At 40.5% G+C, this 14,194-nt stretch overlaps 1 protein-coding gene across 2 annotated transcripts in view; it reads left to right on the top strand.

Moving 5' to 3' along the window:
• LOC124124663 (calcium-independent protein kinase C-like) overlaps positions 1-14,194 on the top strand; it is a 49,275-nt gene continuing 35,081 nt past the window's right edge. For both annotated transcript variants that reach the window (XM_046487894.2, XM_046487886.2), the window contains exons 1-3: positions 1-538; positions 805-868; positions 13,875-13,925. In XM_046487894.2, coding sequence (XP_046343850.1) covers positions 176-538; positions 805-868; positions 13,875-13,925 — 478 coding nt within the window. In that variant the 5' untranslated portion in view covers positions 1-175. The remainder of the gene's footprint in view (positions 539-804; positions 869-13,874; positions 13,926-14,194) is intronic.

The following is a 14,194-nucleotide window of genomic DNA, read 5'->3' as shown; positions in this document are numbered from 1 at the left end:
GCATTTTCAGTACAGGGAATGGGCCCTGTAGGTGAATTCACATTACAACTTCCGTAATAATCTACAGCTCTGTGTCGTCAATTTGGGGAGGATTTGTGCCTCATATTGGAATTCTGTGTCGCTTGGAGAGTTGGATACGGCGACGACGTGCTCTTAACGTGTGTTTTTTCATTGGATGTATGGGCGGCTTAGGCCGAAAATGGTGTTTTTTAATGGCTCTGTCAAGTTAAAGGTATGCGAGGCGTCGGATCTCAGACCCACCGACTTTGCCCTACGCCATCAAATGGGCCCCAACAAAGCAGTGACCCTCATAGATCCATATGTGTCTATAAACGTTGATGAGTTGTTTGTGGCTAGAACGACTTCTAAAGCAAAGACATGTCGCCCAATTTGGAATGAGGATTTTGTCGCCGAGGTGCACAATGGACAAAACATCGGTCTAACTGTGTTTCACGATGCGGCAATTCCGCCTGACGAATTTGTCGCGAATTGCACCATTTTATTCGAGGATTTGGTGGACAAGAAGGCAGATATATGGGTAGGTTATTGTTCTAGGGTGGTCATTTAGTGTCCGATCGGTGTATTCGAGATAATGCCGACAACTGGTGTGGCGTCCGTGCCGATCTCAACCTCCGCCTAGTGTGGAGATCAGGCGCTGTTCGCCCGCGTGTACTACCAACCCCGATCATTAATATTAATAATGCTTCAATAACCATATACATTTCCACAAATTTCACAAATTAATCGTCGAAATTTATTTTGCCTGCGACCCCGATTAGGCTGATTTGTTTATTTTGTTTGCAGATTGACTTGGAACCCACAGGAAAGGTTCACGTCCTAGTCGAACTGAATGGCTCGTCCTCCGATGGTAAATATTCCTATATCATTAACATATACAAATGCCTTGAGAATCACACATCGCCATCCATATAGATTGTAACCATCTAGCCACCTTTCCAGCCAATTTCCTCTTTTATTTTTTGCCCCAGATACGGTATTTACTAGATCGCAGGCAGTAGGTGGGCGCTGAAAGGGAGTTTGCAGATGCAATGACGGTAAAGCCCGTGTCGTCGCTCGAAGCAGTGTTTATGTTAATGAGGAGAAAGCAAGCGTTGACTAAACTGCATCTACGATTATATTTTACACCAGATCGCATGAAGAATCGGATAGATCAGAGATCTTACCCCAGTAACCCTATAAAACAGTGTGCAGCAGTGGCACATAAACAAACCCAGCTTCCTGAACAAGAGTTCATGCATGGTCAATTTCTAACCTAAATATTAGTAGGTCAAAATGTGGTCATGCTAATATAGGGTGAAAATTGTTATCTTTCGGAAAAACAACAGTGAGTAAAGCCTTTGATACTTTACTTAAACGTCTTGTTCCATCATGACATATTTGGTATTGGTAAAAAATGCAGGAAGTATTCAAGAAATTACTGGCTGTAAATGACATGTGCATGTCTACCAAACAAACCAGCATCACGATTATTGTGTTGGTTAGTTGGAATGTTTATAGCTAAGGATGTTAATTTTACATTTTGATAATAAACATTTATGTTAGAGATAAGAAACAGTCTTCAGCATTTGTATGAGATTAATCCATTGCAGAATATATAATCAGTACAGTATGTTAACATATATGGAAGATATTCACTCCACCTAAGTGTCCAAGGTTGGTCAGTATGGGATTTAATATCTTCCATGGTTTGTGTGTTTCTCACATGCTTAGTGGTATACATATTGTCCATCAATAATGCACATTTGATATGTTTTCTCAAGTCTGAAAGTTGTCACCTCTAATATCAAGTATATTTTTTTTTTTTAGAGAATGTTTTATTTGTCAATTACATTTTGCATGTATTCATTACATCAGGGGATACTATTCTTCAGATTTATTTTATCACACAAAAGTGACTTGTTGATGAATGCTGACAGTATTATCAACAGTACTGGAGTCTATCTTTAAATATAACATAGCTAAGCAATAAATCGCAATGAACAATGAACAAAATAGGCTTGGTTTATTTTACGATAAATCATTGTTCTATCATTGTCATTTCTGGAGATTCAAATATTCGCTTGCAACTTGATGACGTCGTAAATTGGACGAAGCTATTTTTGAGAGGGCAGTGTCTAGAGTGAGTTGTTCCCCATAGATGTAGCTGGGTACTGCAGATGAACGTAATGGCCAAACAATCGCATCAAAAAGTGGGAGAAATATGATAATTGGTATTGGGAGAAAACGTGCAGATAATCGATGAAAGATTTGTGAGAATACCAAACCCTGTAATAAAATTGAGTTGTCCGACATTGCTGGGGTCGGATTGTATTCAGGGGGTCATCATTATTTAAAGACGGATAAATGTTTTCAAAGCTTGTCCTTTTATTGACATCTGTAAAAGGGCTGTACAAATGTTGATATCTCATATATGAAATAAACGACTTATTGTTGTTGCTTATACAGTTAAACACTGCAGAGAGAATAAACCACTCGGCTCTGGACGCCTCATGGTTTATTCTCCCTGCATTGTTTTTTTGTAAGATTAATAACTCCAAACTCTTCGTTTATTTCTTAATTAAACACGGTTAGATTTATAATAACAATATATGTCACTTTGAATAGGATACAGAATCCTTTAAAAGCACTTCTCTGGTTCTATGTACAAATAAATAATAAAAACAATGAAGTTTTTGTATGTACCTTATAGGATGTTCAGTACATTGTAATAACCTGTTCCATGTATCAGTACAAATGATACAGGTATAAACAAGGCTGACATGACATGGTTTGAATGTAAATTGTAAAGTATTATTTTCTGCTTGTATGTACAGCATGTACAAGAGGTCTGAAGCCAGTGTTTTATTAATTGACTCAAATATACAACTACATTTTGCCTTGGCTACCTTACATTACCCTTGATGACAGAAATGTTTCCTCTTCATTTGGTGGGTTTTCATGGTTGTTATCATGTATCGTATTGCCACTCAAGAACTATATTGTACAACAATAATGTGTAGAATTACAGTCCCAGAGTCTGTCATGGTATTGTATCTGATTCAGTGGAATGATGACACAGTAGTTGGGTTATTTCTGATCTTTGAACAAACGCTTAGCATCATGATGAGGTGGAATATTATCAAAATATGGTAATCTGGCCCAGGTAAGAATGAAAATGATTATATTTACTTCCCCAGTGAATAAAAACTACTCGCCTAGTGATCCTTATAGCAGTAACTGCATTGTGGATGTGATAATTGTGATGGTTGTCATGGTACTAGCTGGTAGATAGAAACATTATATTTGGAAATGACCAAAGAATAGTTTATCTTGAATGTAACTAATTTATTGTCATATTTCTGTGTTGTCAGTGATTATTTTGATGTATTACTTTGTATGTCATTCTCAGCTAGAAATATGCACATGTTCATGCACATTCGTGACCAATCATGCATCTCTGATATAAATATATACTTTTGAAAAAAAATATATTTGTCAAGCAATTCAACATGTTCAACTCATTCTTTCTCAGCTGTTTATCTTTTACAATGTATTTGCAAATTATGAGTATAGATAAGATTTTAAAATTAGATGAAGAAAACTGACAAGACCAAGTTGACTTACTATTTAAACAATGAAATTCTCATACATAATCATTTAAGAGAAGCAATTTTGATTTTGTCTTTTCCTTGATTGAAATTGCAATTTGAAACTTATTGTCAAATAGTATAGCCAGTTTGTATCAAGTTGTGTGAGTACCATTATAATATCATTATAATGCCATATTCACCCTGTCAATACACTGATCTAGGTATTTCTAAATATATGCTAATCAGTGTTGGAAATAAGTGTATGCCCGTAGGCCGATGGCAGGTAGATGTCATGTCGGAACTGTAGTTTGAATTGGGCTTTATGGTCTGTAGTAGATTGACGTGTAAATTCATTTGTCACAATAAGTAATAAGCTGCAGTTTTAGTCAGGGGAGGCAGCTCCTAAAGTCAATGGGTCCTGATGGCAGCCTGAAAATTTATTTTAATTCAAACACTGATACTAAGTACATGGCATAGTCGTTTTGATACTCACACCCTGTGCCATGCTCGTCATAACAGGTGACTTAATGAATGGGGTGGTCAGGCTCAGTGACTTGGTTCATAGCATGCCATCTTAACCTGACATCGTGGATTGTTGCTTACAATATCAATCACTGTTTTGCCTCGTCAAGTCCCAGTTATTGTACAAGCCATCGTCATATAGGTGAAATATTTTTGCTTAGTCCCTTACAGGTTCTTAAGCCAGAATTCATGTTGTCTTCTCCGTCATTTAAGACCCCAAATATTGATACATAAGTTCCCATAATGGATGGATGGATGTATGCATGCATGTATGTATGGCTTATCTTCATACGATGGATTCCTTTTATTGTAATAAAGGTTAGTGCAAGAGTTTGCTTCTACATATTTTGAAATAATTTATTTGAATCTCAAATATCTTTGCATGTATGATTTGCAGTATGCCAACCATCATATGGTTGTGAATGTTATTAAGGAATCAATTTTTTTTACACAACTTTTTTTTTTGTTCATTCATCTCTTGTTAATTTATAGTATAGGTATGTGACACGGAGGTGTGTGTTTAGGGATAACTTAGAGAATCACATGATCATCCAACTATGCTATAGCAATTCAATCCATTTTACATACATTTTACTTACCACTGTCCTAATTTTGATACTCTTATCCATCCACTCAAATCCCTGCATTAATATGTGAATAAAGCATCAGTTAAGCATCAGTGTTAAAGCACTAGTTATGGAAACAGGGATTGTCTCTATTTATGTCAGTGCATGCTGTCGTGCCTGATTGTAGACATCAGATTAATACCCCATAGTAATATCTCACATAGTCATATCAATCAATATCCCATATCAATCATTTGGTGTACATCTAAATTCAGCTTAGCTGACACCTTGTATAAGTTTGATATGATCCATGAATACCGTGAAAAATATGAATCTCTTCCTTCAACAAGTACATGTCCATTCTACAAAGTCTAATTTTTCATATATTAACATATATTTTATTAAACTAGAGTATAGAAATTACTTACATATTGTATTGTCTTTAATACTGAAGGAATAACTATCATAGCCAGCAATCTCATTATAAATCAGTTCTTAGTTCTTGTTACCGCCTAACAAGATCTGAGGACATCATATTACAGGTAACGTCAGAACGACCTTTCATCCGACCAATCAGAGTGTGGCTTACCAGATGAGGGAAGTGACAGTCGGAATGTGTTTTTTAATCATGCTACCTTGAAAAGTTTTACACGGGGCATTCCAAACGACAGTTTATGACTGAATCCATACAATCTAGGCCTCTATGGGCCATTTTGGATGTTTATTTGTTCAGTTTTCAATTTTTTAGCGAGAATTTGTCTAAATATGTATCGAAACATAGTCACCAGTTTGTCACTAGTGCCGTAAAGCATGAGGAAGCTGCCTACTGATTGGCTGTTGTTGTCTTCTTGTCAGTCATTCCATTTGTCGGTCAAAGTTTGTGAAAGGTCGGTCTGACATGACCTACAATTGGATGTCCTCAGATGTTTGTTTAGCGTTAGCAAGAACTAGGATCTGATTTTAATGAGGTTGTCTTGGCCTGTTACAAACAAATTTGTGAATATTGCAAAGGGACTATAATGTCTGCGAAACAATATCATATAATGACAGTTTAATGGGTGCCTAAATAATAAGTTTTAAAATCAGTTATAAGTTAGATACTTTAATTAATTTTCCAACTCTTGGTATATCATCAAAATGGATATTAAACTGAAAGTAATTTTAGGAAGCCATGTCTAGTTATAGCTCAATCGAACCAATGTTGCAGTGTACATTTGAATCTATCATCCAACATGGTCCTACGAGCAACAAACATTCATTTATTAAGGGTGAATCGATACACCAATATTCCAATGCATCCCTATACTTGACCCACGATAGATACATGTGGGCCTATATATCGATACACCACGAAACGGAATGCAAAAGTACTGTGTTCCCTCGCTATTTCACCTTTCAGTATTGTGCTATCTTGGCTCCCAAAAATTACGTTTATAATAAGCTCAAGTTTTACACTGCCATGATGTTTTTCCCCTATCTCGAAAAACATTATCAGCTGCTCACCGTAAGCTGGTAACACTTGAAATACCAGTCAACAAATCCAAACTGAAGTACGCAATTCAATCCTAGTACTATACTATCTGGTTATAAAAGCATGTTCGTTGTATATCTGGACTCATATTTGTAGTGTATTTTATTTATTTTATTCAAAATTTCATTCATTATTGTTGACATTAATTTCGGCAAAATTGTGTGTGAAGTAATCGGTAGATCACACAACTCACCATTATTTACAGCAACCATGAACAGATTACTGCTGCTGACACCTTGAAACAAACTTTAGTTGCAAGGGAATGGATACATATATAAATGCCATACTTTGACTCGTTAAAAGTCTTATTTGTGGCAAATTGACTATTATATGTCAATATAACCTGTCGCAAACAAAATACATGTAGCGCGGGAAGTCCGTACGGAGTGGTCAGTATGTTCCACACATAAAAATATCCTGCAATAGCAATCAGCTGCACCAAAGTGCTACGCTTATGGTTGTTATAATTTTAAATATATATCGTGAAAGCTGCAACTAAAGTAAAGAGATATTGGAATATATTATTCCTGATAAAACAATAATTTCAGATACAATTTCTTCCGACCATTGCATCAAAATTCTTTGATGTTGTATCATTGGGTACTTTTTACCTGGCTCACCGGTAGATTCCAAGAAAACGCTGATTGCTTTTTCCGGCTTAATTTACGAGAAAATACACAAAATCATAAATCATTGTGTCTAGTGATGTTTTATATCAAATTTAATATTTTTATTGATCAAGTTTGTTACACCTGCTCGTTCACCTGAAGGGACACAATGTTTGTTTTCTAAAGTGCATAACACTCGATAAATATTTTTTTAAACTATGAATCATGAACAACTACTATTCTAATCTGTTTTTCAAACTCTGAAACGTACATCGTAGATTGTGTTAGGTCGGCAGAGCATGTACTGTTGTGTTGGTCATCCACCCCACCTATGACAACACCTTGGTTAACACACAACATTGTCAGTACCCAGAGGGCATCACTGTCCTCTGACAACGCTGACATCATATTTCTTCTGAAAAAGGACCTGAAGTCGAACTATTCAGACTGTGAAGTACATCAATTTTTTTTCTGGTGTTTTGAAGGAAAGTTAGAGAAAGTTCCACTTTGAAAAACAATTTAAACTGTTCCAAAATCATGAAAGGTTCAATCTTGACATGCTTGAAGTTTTTAAACCTAATGAGTACTGGAGTACTGTTATCTCTTCTTTTTTTCATCGTTGCGTATCGAGGTACATATGGTATTGTGACCAGAATATCGAGAGATGTATCGTATCGTGTCCTTCCTGTATCGTTGCAGCCCTAGAAGTTATTCAACACAATTGGGCTATTCATATACAATGTGATGTGGTACTGACAATGTACATTTTTGCACTTTTTTTTAAATACAATTGCATATTGTCAAAAATAATTTAAGTGATCCAGATTATATGTATCTAAGTCCCCGTATCTGTTTGGCTTGCGCCGGTTCAACTCAAAGTGGCCATCGAATGTGAGGGTGAGCCTTCTTGTAGCGAGGATTGGATCATGCACTGTGGCTTTCTGCTGTAGTCAAGATCAGTAAGAGGTTTTATGACAGTTTTTTAGAAGTTAGCTACATGTAAACAAGGCATATGCTTGTGTGTATATATTCACAAAGTCATGAAACCAGCACGAGGTAACACTTTGTTTATGTTATTGCCCTCCAATCAATTTGGGTTGGCAAAAATTAAAAAAAATAGAATTGGTAGTTGAATATTTTGTAGTATTTTTACCACAAATACTGTTTCTGCATACAGTGCAGGAGGTTTAGTCTATATTTACAGTAACATGTATATATATTTAGCTCTGTCAGAGAAGGTATTGTATTAGGATGCTCTCCATACAGTGCAGGAGGTTTAGTCTATATTTACAGTAACATGTATATATATTTAGCTCTGTCAGAGAAGGTATTGTATTAGGATGCTCTCCATACAGTGCAGGAGGTTTAGTCTATATTTACAGTAACATGTATATATATTTAGCTCTGTCAGAGAAGGTATTGTATTAGGATGCTCTCCATACAGTGCAGGAGGTTTAGTCTATATTTACAGTAACATGTATATATATTTAGCTCTGTCAGAGAAGGTATTGTATTAGGATGCTCTCCATACAGTGCATTGGAACAATTCATTTTTGTCAGTATGTTTGTTGTATCTTTTTATATTTCAAATCCATCCAAATGCATCCATGGGCTGAACAAGAAATAAGTTTTTGTGTTGTTGTTTTTCTGATTGTGGCTTTTGGTGCTGATCAATCAGTCTATACAGAAAGGTGAAAAAGTATTGCCTGAGAATGTTAATGAAGATGTGACATGTTAGAGCATTGTACTTGAAACGGGTTGAGGTATCTAATTTGCTTGACTTTATGATCAATGTAATTGATTCATCACTGTCTAGACATGCTAGATCAAGTTGACTTTTGATGACACTGATTTGTTTCCAACTTCTACATGTTCTACCATTGTCTACTTGGGATACTACCTTACGACAAGTTGCTTCACCAACAGTCACAGTCAGAGGGCACTGCTTTTCGCTCAGAACATTCTCTATATTCGGATCAAATGAACAAGATACATGGCACCAAACGTGTACAAGTCATTTTGAGATGAGTGTGAATGATTGTTCTCCAGTGTTGGTTAGGTTGGTTGTTCTCCAGTGTTAGTGGGTTGGTTATTCACCAGTGTTGGTGGGGTTGGATTGTTCTCCAGTGTTGGTGGGGTTAGTTGTTCTCCAGTGTTGGTGGGTTGTTTATTCTCCAGTGTTGGTGGGTTGTTTATTCACCAGTGTTGGTGGGTTGGTTATTCACCAGTGTTGGTGGGTTGGTTGTTCACCAGTGTTGGTGGGTTGGTTGTTCACCAGTGTTGGTGGGTTGGTTATTCACCAGTGTTGGTGGGTTGGTTATTCACCAGTGTTGGTGGGTTGGTTATTCACCAGTGTTGGTGGGTTGGTTGTTCACCAGTGTTGGTGGGTTGGTTATTCACCAGTGTTGGTGGGTTGGTTATTCACCAGTGTTGGTGGGTTGGTTGTTCTCCAGTGTTGGTGGGTTGGTTGTTCTCCAGTGTTGGTGGGTTGGTTATTCACCAGTGTTGGTGGGTTGGTTATTCACCAGTGTTGGTGGGTTGGTTGTTCACCAGTGTTGGTGGGTTGGTTGTTCACCAGTGTTGGTGGGTTGGTTATTCACCAGTGTTGGTGGGTTGGTTATTCACCAGTGTTGGTGGGTTGGTTGTTCTCCAGTGTTGGTGGGTTGGTTATTCACCAGTGTTGGTGGGTTGGTTGTTCACCAGTGTTGGTGGGTTGGTTATTCACCAGTGTTGGTTGGGTTGGTTATTCACCAGTGTTGGTGGGTTGGTTGTTCTCCAGTGTTGGTGGGTTGGTTGTTCACCAGTGTTGGTGGGTTGGTTGTTCACCAGTGTTGGTGGGTTGGTTGTTCACCAGTGTTGGTGGGTTGGTTATTCACCAGTGTTGGTGGGTTGGTTATTCACCAGTGTTGGTGGGTTGGTTGTTCACCAGTGTTGGTGGGTTGGTTGTTCACCAGTGTTGGTGGGTTGGTTATTCACCAGTGTTGGTGGGTTGGTTATTCACCATTGTTGGTGGGTTGGTTATTCACCAGTGTTGGTGGGTTGGTTGTTCTCCAGTGTTAGTGGGTTGGTTATTCACCAGTGTTGGTGGGTTGGTTTTTCACCAGTGTTGGTGGGTTGGTTGTTCACCAGTGTTGGTGGGTTGGTTATTCACCAGTGTTGGTGGGTTGGTTATTCACCAGTGTTGGTGGGTTGGTTATTCACCAGTGTTGGTGGGTTGGTTGTTCACCAGTGTTGGTGGGTTGGTTATTCACCAGTGTTGGTGGGTTGGTTATTCACCAGTGTTGGTGGGTTGGTTGTTCACCAGTGTTGGTGGGTTGGTTGTTCACCAGTGTTGGTGGGTTGGTTGTTCACCAGTGTTGGTGGGTTGGTTATTCACCAGTGTTGGTGGGTTGGTTGTTCTCCAGTGTTGGTGGGTTGGTTATTCACCAGTGTTGGTGGGTTGGTTGTTCACCAGTGTTGGTGGGTTGGTTATTCACCAGTGTTGGTGGGTTGGTTATTCACCAGTGTTGGTGGGTTGGTTATTCACCAGTGTTGGTGGGTTGGTTGTTCACCAGTGTTGGTGGGTTGGTTGTTCACCAGTGTTGGTGGGTTGGTTATTCACCAGTGTTGGTGGGTTGGTTATTCACCAGTGTTGGTGGGTTGGTTGTTCACCAGTGTTAGTTATTCACCAGTGTTGGTGGGGTTGGATTGTTCTCCAGTGTTGGTGGGGTTAGTTATTCACCAGTGTTGGTGGATTGGTTGTTCACCAGTGTTGGTTGGGTTGGTTATTCACCAGTGTTGGTGGGGTTAGATTGTTCTCCAGTGTTGGTTGGGTTAGTTGTTCTCCAGTGTTGGTGGGTTGGTTATTCACCAGTGTTGGTGGGGTTGGTTATTCACCAGTGTTGGTGGGGTTAGATTGTTCTCCAGTGTTGGTTGGGTTAGTTGTTCTCCAGTGTTGGTGGGTTGGTTATTCACCAGTGTTGGTGGGTTGGTTATTCACCAGTGTTGGTGGGGTTGGTTGTTCTCCAGTGTTGGTGGGTTGGTTATTCACCAGTGTTGGTTGGGTTGGTTGTTCTCCAGTGTTGGTTGGGTTGGTTGTTCTCCAGTGTTGGTTGGGTTGGTTGTTATCCAGTGTTAGTTGGGTTGGTTGTTCTCCAGTGTTAGTTTGGTTGGTTGTTCTCCAGCGTTGGTTGGGTTGGTTGTTCTCCAGTGTTAGTTTGGTTGGTTGTTCTCAAGTGTTAGTTGGGTTGGTTGTTCTCCAGTGTTGGTTGAGTTGGTTGTTCTCCAGTGTTAGTTAGGTTGGTTGTTCTCAAGTGTTAGTTGGGTTGGTTGTTCTCCAGTGTTGGTTGGGTTGGTTGTTCTCCAGTGTTAGTTGGGTTGGTTGTTCTCAAGTGTTGGTTGGGTTGGTTGTTCTCAAGTGTTAGTTGGGTTGGTTGTTCTCCAGTGTTAGTTGGGTTGGTTGTTCTCCAGTGTTAGTTGGGTTGGTTGTTCTCAAGTGTTAGTTGGGTTGGTTGTTCTCCAGTGTTGGTGGGGTTGGTTGTCCTCTATACTTAGAGGGTTGTCTGTTCTCTATTGTTTGGCTTCTTTGCATGAATGATCCCAACTATAGTTTCTCTAAAAGTGCTCACAGAATTCTGATACAATTATAAAGATTAAATGTCATTGTGGCCCATTTCTCATCCAATGCTGAATGTATCATTAGGATAGGATATGCACCAAGTATGTGGAATGTGGTATACTCGGTTTGGTCTCACGCATAATGTCTGACATCACTTTAAATGTGTGTGCTTTAAAGTAAGAGTTACAATGACTGTGATATTCTGTTCAAAGCCACAGATTGATTTACCAATTGTGAATTTCCAGATGCCATACAGACATTTCCTATTAGAGGATAGCAAGGTGTAACCATGAAGTGCTGGGACAGGTGTAGCCAGGTGTAACCAGGTGTAACCATAAAGTGCTGGGACAGGTGTAGCCAGGTGTAGCCATGTAGTGCTGGGACAGGTGTAGCCAGGTGTAGCCAGATGTAGCCATGTAGTGCTGGGACAGGTGTAGCCAGGTGTAACCATAAAGTGCTGGGACAGGTGTAGCCAGGTGTAGCCAGGTGTAGCCATGTAGTGCTGGGACAGGTGTAGCCAGGTGTAGCCATGTAGGGCTGGGACTGGTGTAGCCAGGTGTAGCCAGGTGTAGCCATGTAGTGCTGGGACAGGTGTAGCCAGGTGTAGCCAGGTATAACCATGAAGTGCTGGGACAGAGGAACCCATTTGTAGCCATGTAGTGCTGGGACTGGTGTAGCCAGGTATAACCATGAAGTGCTGGGACAGAGGAACCCATTTGTAGCCATGTAGTGCTGGGACTGGTGTAGCCAGGTGTAGCCAGGTGTAGCCATGAAGTGCTGGGAAAGGTGTAGCCAGGTGTAGCCAGGTGTAACCATAAAGTGCTGGGACTGGTGTAGCCATGTAGTGCTGGGACAGGTGTATCCAGGTGTAGCCATGTAGTGCTGGGACAGGTGTGGCCATGTAGTGCTGGGACAGGTGTAGCCATGTAGTGCTTGGACAGGTGTAGCCATGTTGTGTTGTAAACCAGGTAAATACTCTCCAGCTGTACTAGTACACCATACACAACAGTGCCTCCCTCAACTCTCTAGCTGTACTTGTACACCATACACAACAGTGCCTCCCTCAACTCTCTAGCTGTACTAGTGCACCATACACTGCAGTGCCACCCTCAACTCTCTAGCTGTACTAGTACATGTACACCATACACTGCAGTGCCTCCCTCAACTCTCTAGCTGTACTAGTACATGTACACCATACACAACAGTGCCTCCCTCAACTCTTTAGCTGTACTAGTACACCATACACAACAGTGCCTCCCTCAACTCTCTAGATGTACTAGTACACCATACACTGCAGTGCCTCCCTCAACTCTCTAGCTGTACTAGTACACCATACACTGCAGTGCCTCCCTCAACTCTCTAGCTGTACTAGTACACCATACACTGCAGTGCCACCCTCAACTCTCTAGCTGTACTAGTACATGTACACCATACACTGCAGTGCCTCCCTCAACTCTCTAGCTGTACTAGTACATGTACACCATACACTGCAGTGCCTCCCTCAACTCTCTAGCTGTACTAGTACACCATACACTGCAGTGCCTCCCTCAACTCTCTAGCTGTACTAGTACACCATACACTGCAGTGCCTCCCTCAACTCTCTAGCTGTACTAGTACACCATACACTGCAGTGCCTCCCTTAACTCTCTAGCTGTACTAGTACACCATACACTGCAGTGCCTCCCTCAACTCTCTAGCTGTACTAGTACACCATACACTGCAGTGCCTCCCTAAACTCTCTAGCTGTACTAGTACACCATACACAACAGTGCCTCCCTCAACTCTCTAGCTGTACTAGTACACCATACACTGCAGTGCCTCCCTCAACTCTCTAGCTGTACTAGCAAACCATACACTGCAGTGCCCCCCTTAACCCTCTAACTGCCCTAGTACACCATACACCTGCAGTGCCTCCCTTAACTCTCTAGCTGTACTAGTACACCATACACTGCAGTGCCTCCCTCAACTCTCTAGCTGTACTAGTACACCATACACTGCAGTGCCTCCCTAAACTCTCTAGCTGTACTAGTACACCATACACTGCAGTGCCTCCCTCAACTCTCTAGCTGTACTAGTACACCATACACTGCAGTGCCTCCCTCAACTCTCTAGCTGTACTAGTACACCATACACTGCAGTGCCTCCCTTAACTCTCTAACTGCACTAGTACACCATACACCTGCAGTGCCTCCCTTAACTCTCTAGCTGTACTAGTACACCATACACTGCAGTGCCTCCCTTAATTCTCTAGCTGTACTAGTACACCATACACTGCAGTGCCTCCCTTAACTCTCTAGCTGTACTAGTACACCATACACCTGCAGTGCCTCCCTTAACTCTCTAGGTGCACTAGTATGCCGTTCACCTAATGTGAAGTTTGAAACATCATAACATTTTTCATCATTATATTGTGTACCCATTTATTGAATTCTGTTTACTGATTATGTTTGTGTGTTTCAGACCGCCAGTTGGACAGAGAGGAAGCCACTGTAGGGTCCGTAGCACAGAAAGGTATGTCTCACCATCCATGTCTCCATCCAACACTACTTGTCTTCATCCAGGGGCACGGGGGGCACAGTCTGAGGTGCAGCAATTCGCTGATTGTGGGTTCACTCCGTTTATGTTTCCTGGTTTGTTGGGTACCATACCTATGCTCATGGGTTTCACCAAACGTCTGAGACATGCATCACTTCGGGCTTTACTCACACATAAAGCCAACACTACATGTTACCATACCTCCTTGTCAGAATGACCTGATTGGTTCACGTGATCTTGATAAA

Source organism: Haliotis rufescens, unplaced genomic scaffold (genome assembly GCF_023055435.1).
Source record: "Haliotis rufescens isolate VD_foot unplaced genomic scaffold, xgHalRufe1.0.p SCAF_3, whole genome shotgun sequence".
In the NCBI taxonomy this organism is placed as follows: Eukaryota; Metazoa; Mollusca; class Gastropoda; order Lepetellida; family Haliotidae; genus Haliotis; species Haliotis rufescens.
The sequence above is the reverse complement of the archived record's forward strand: the minus strand, read 5'-3'. Positions and strand labels throughout refer to the sequence as shown.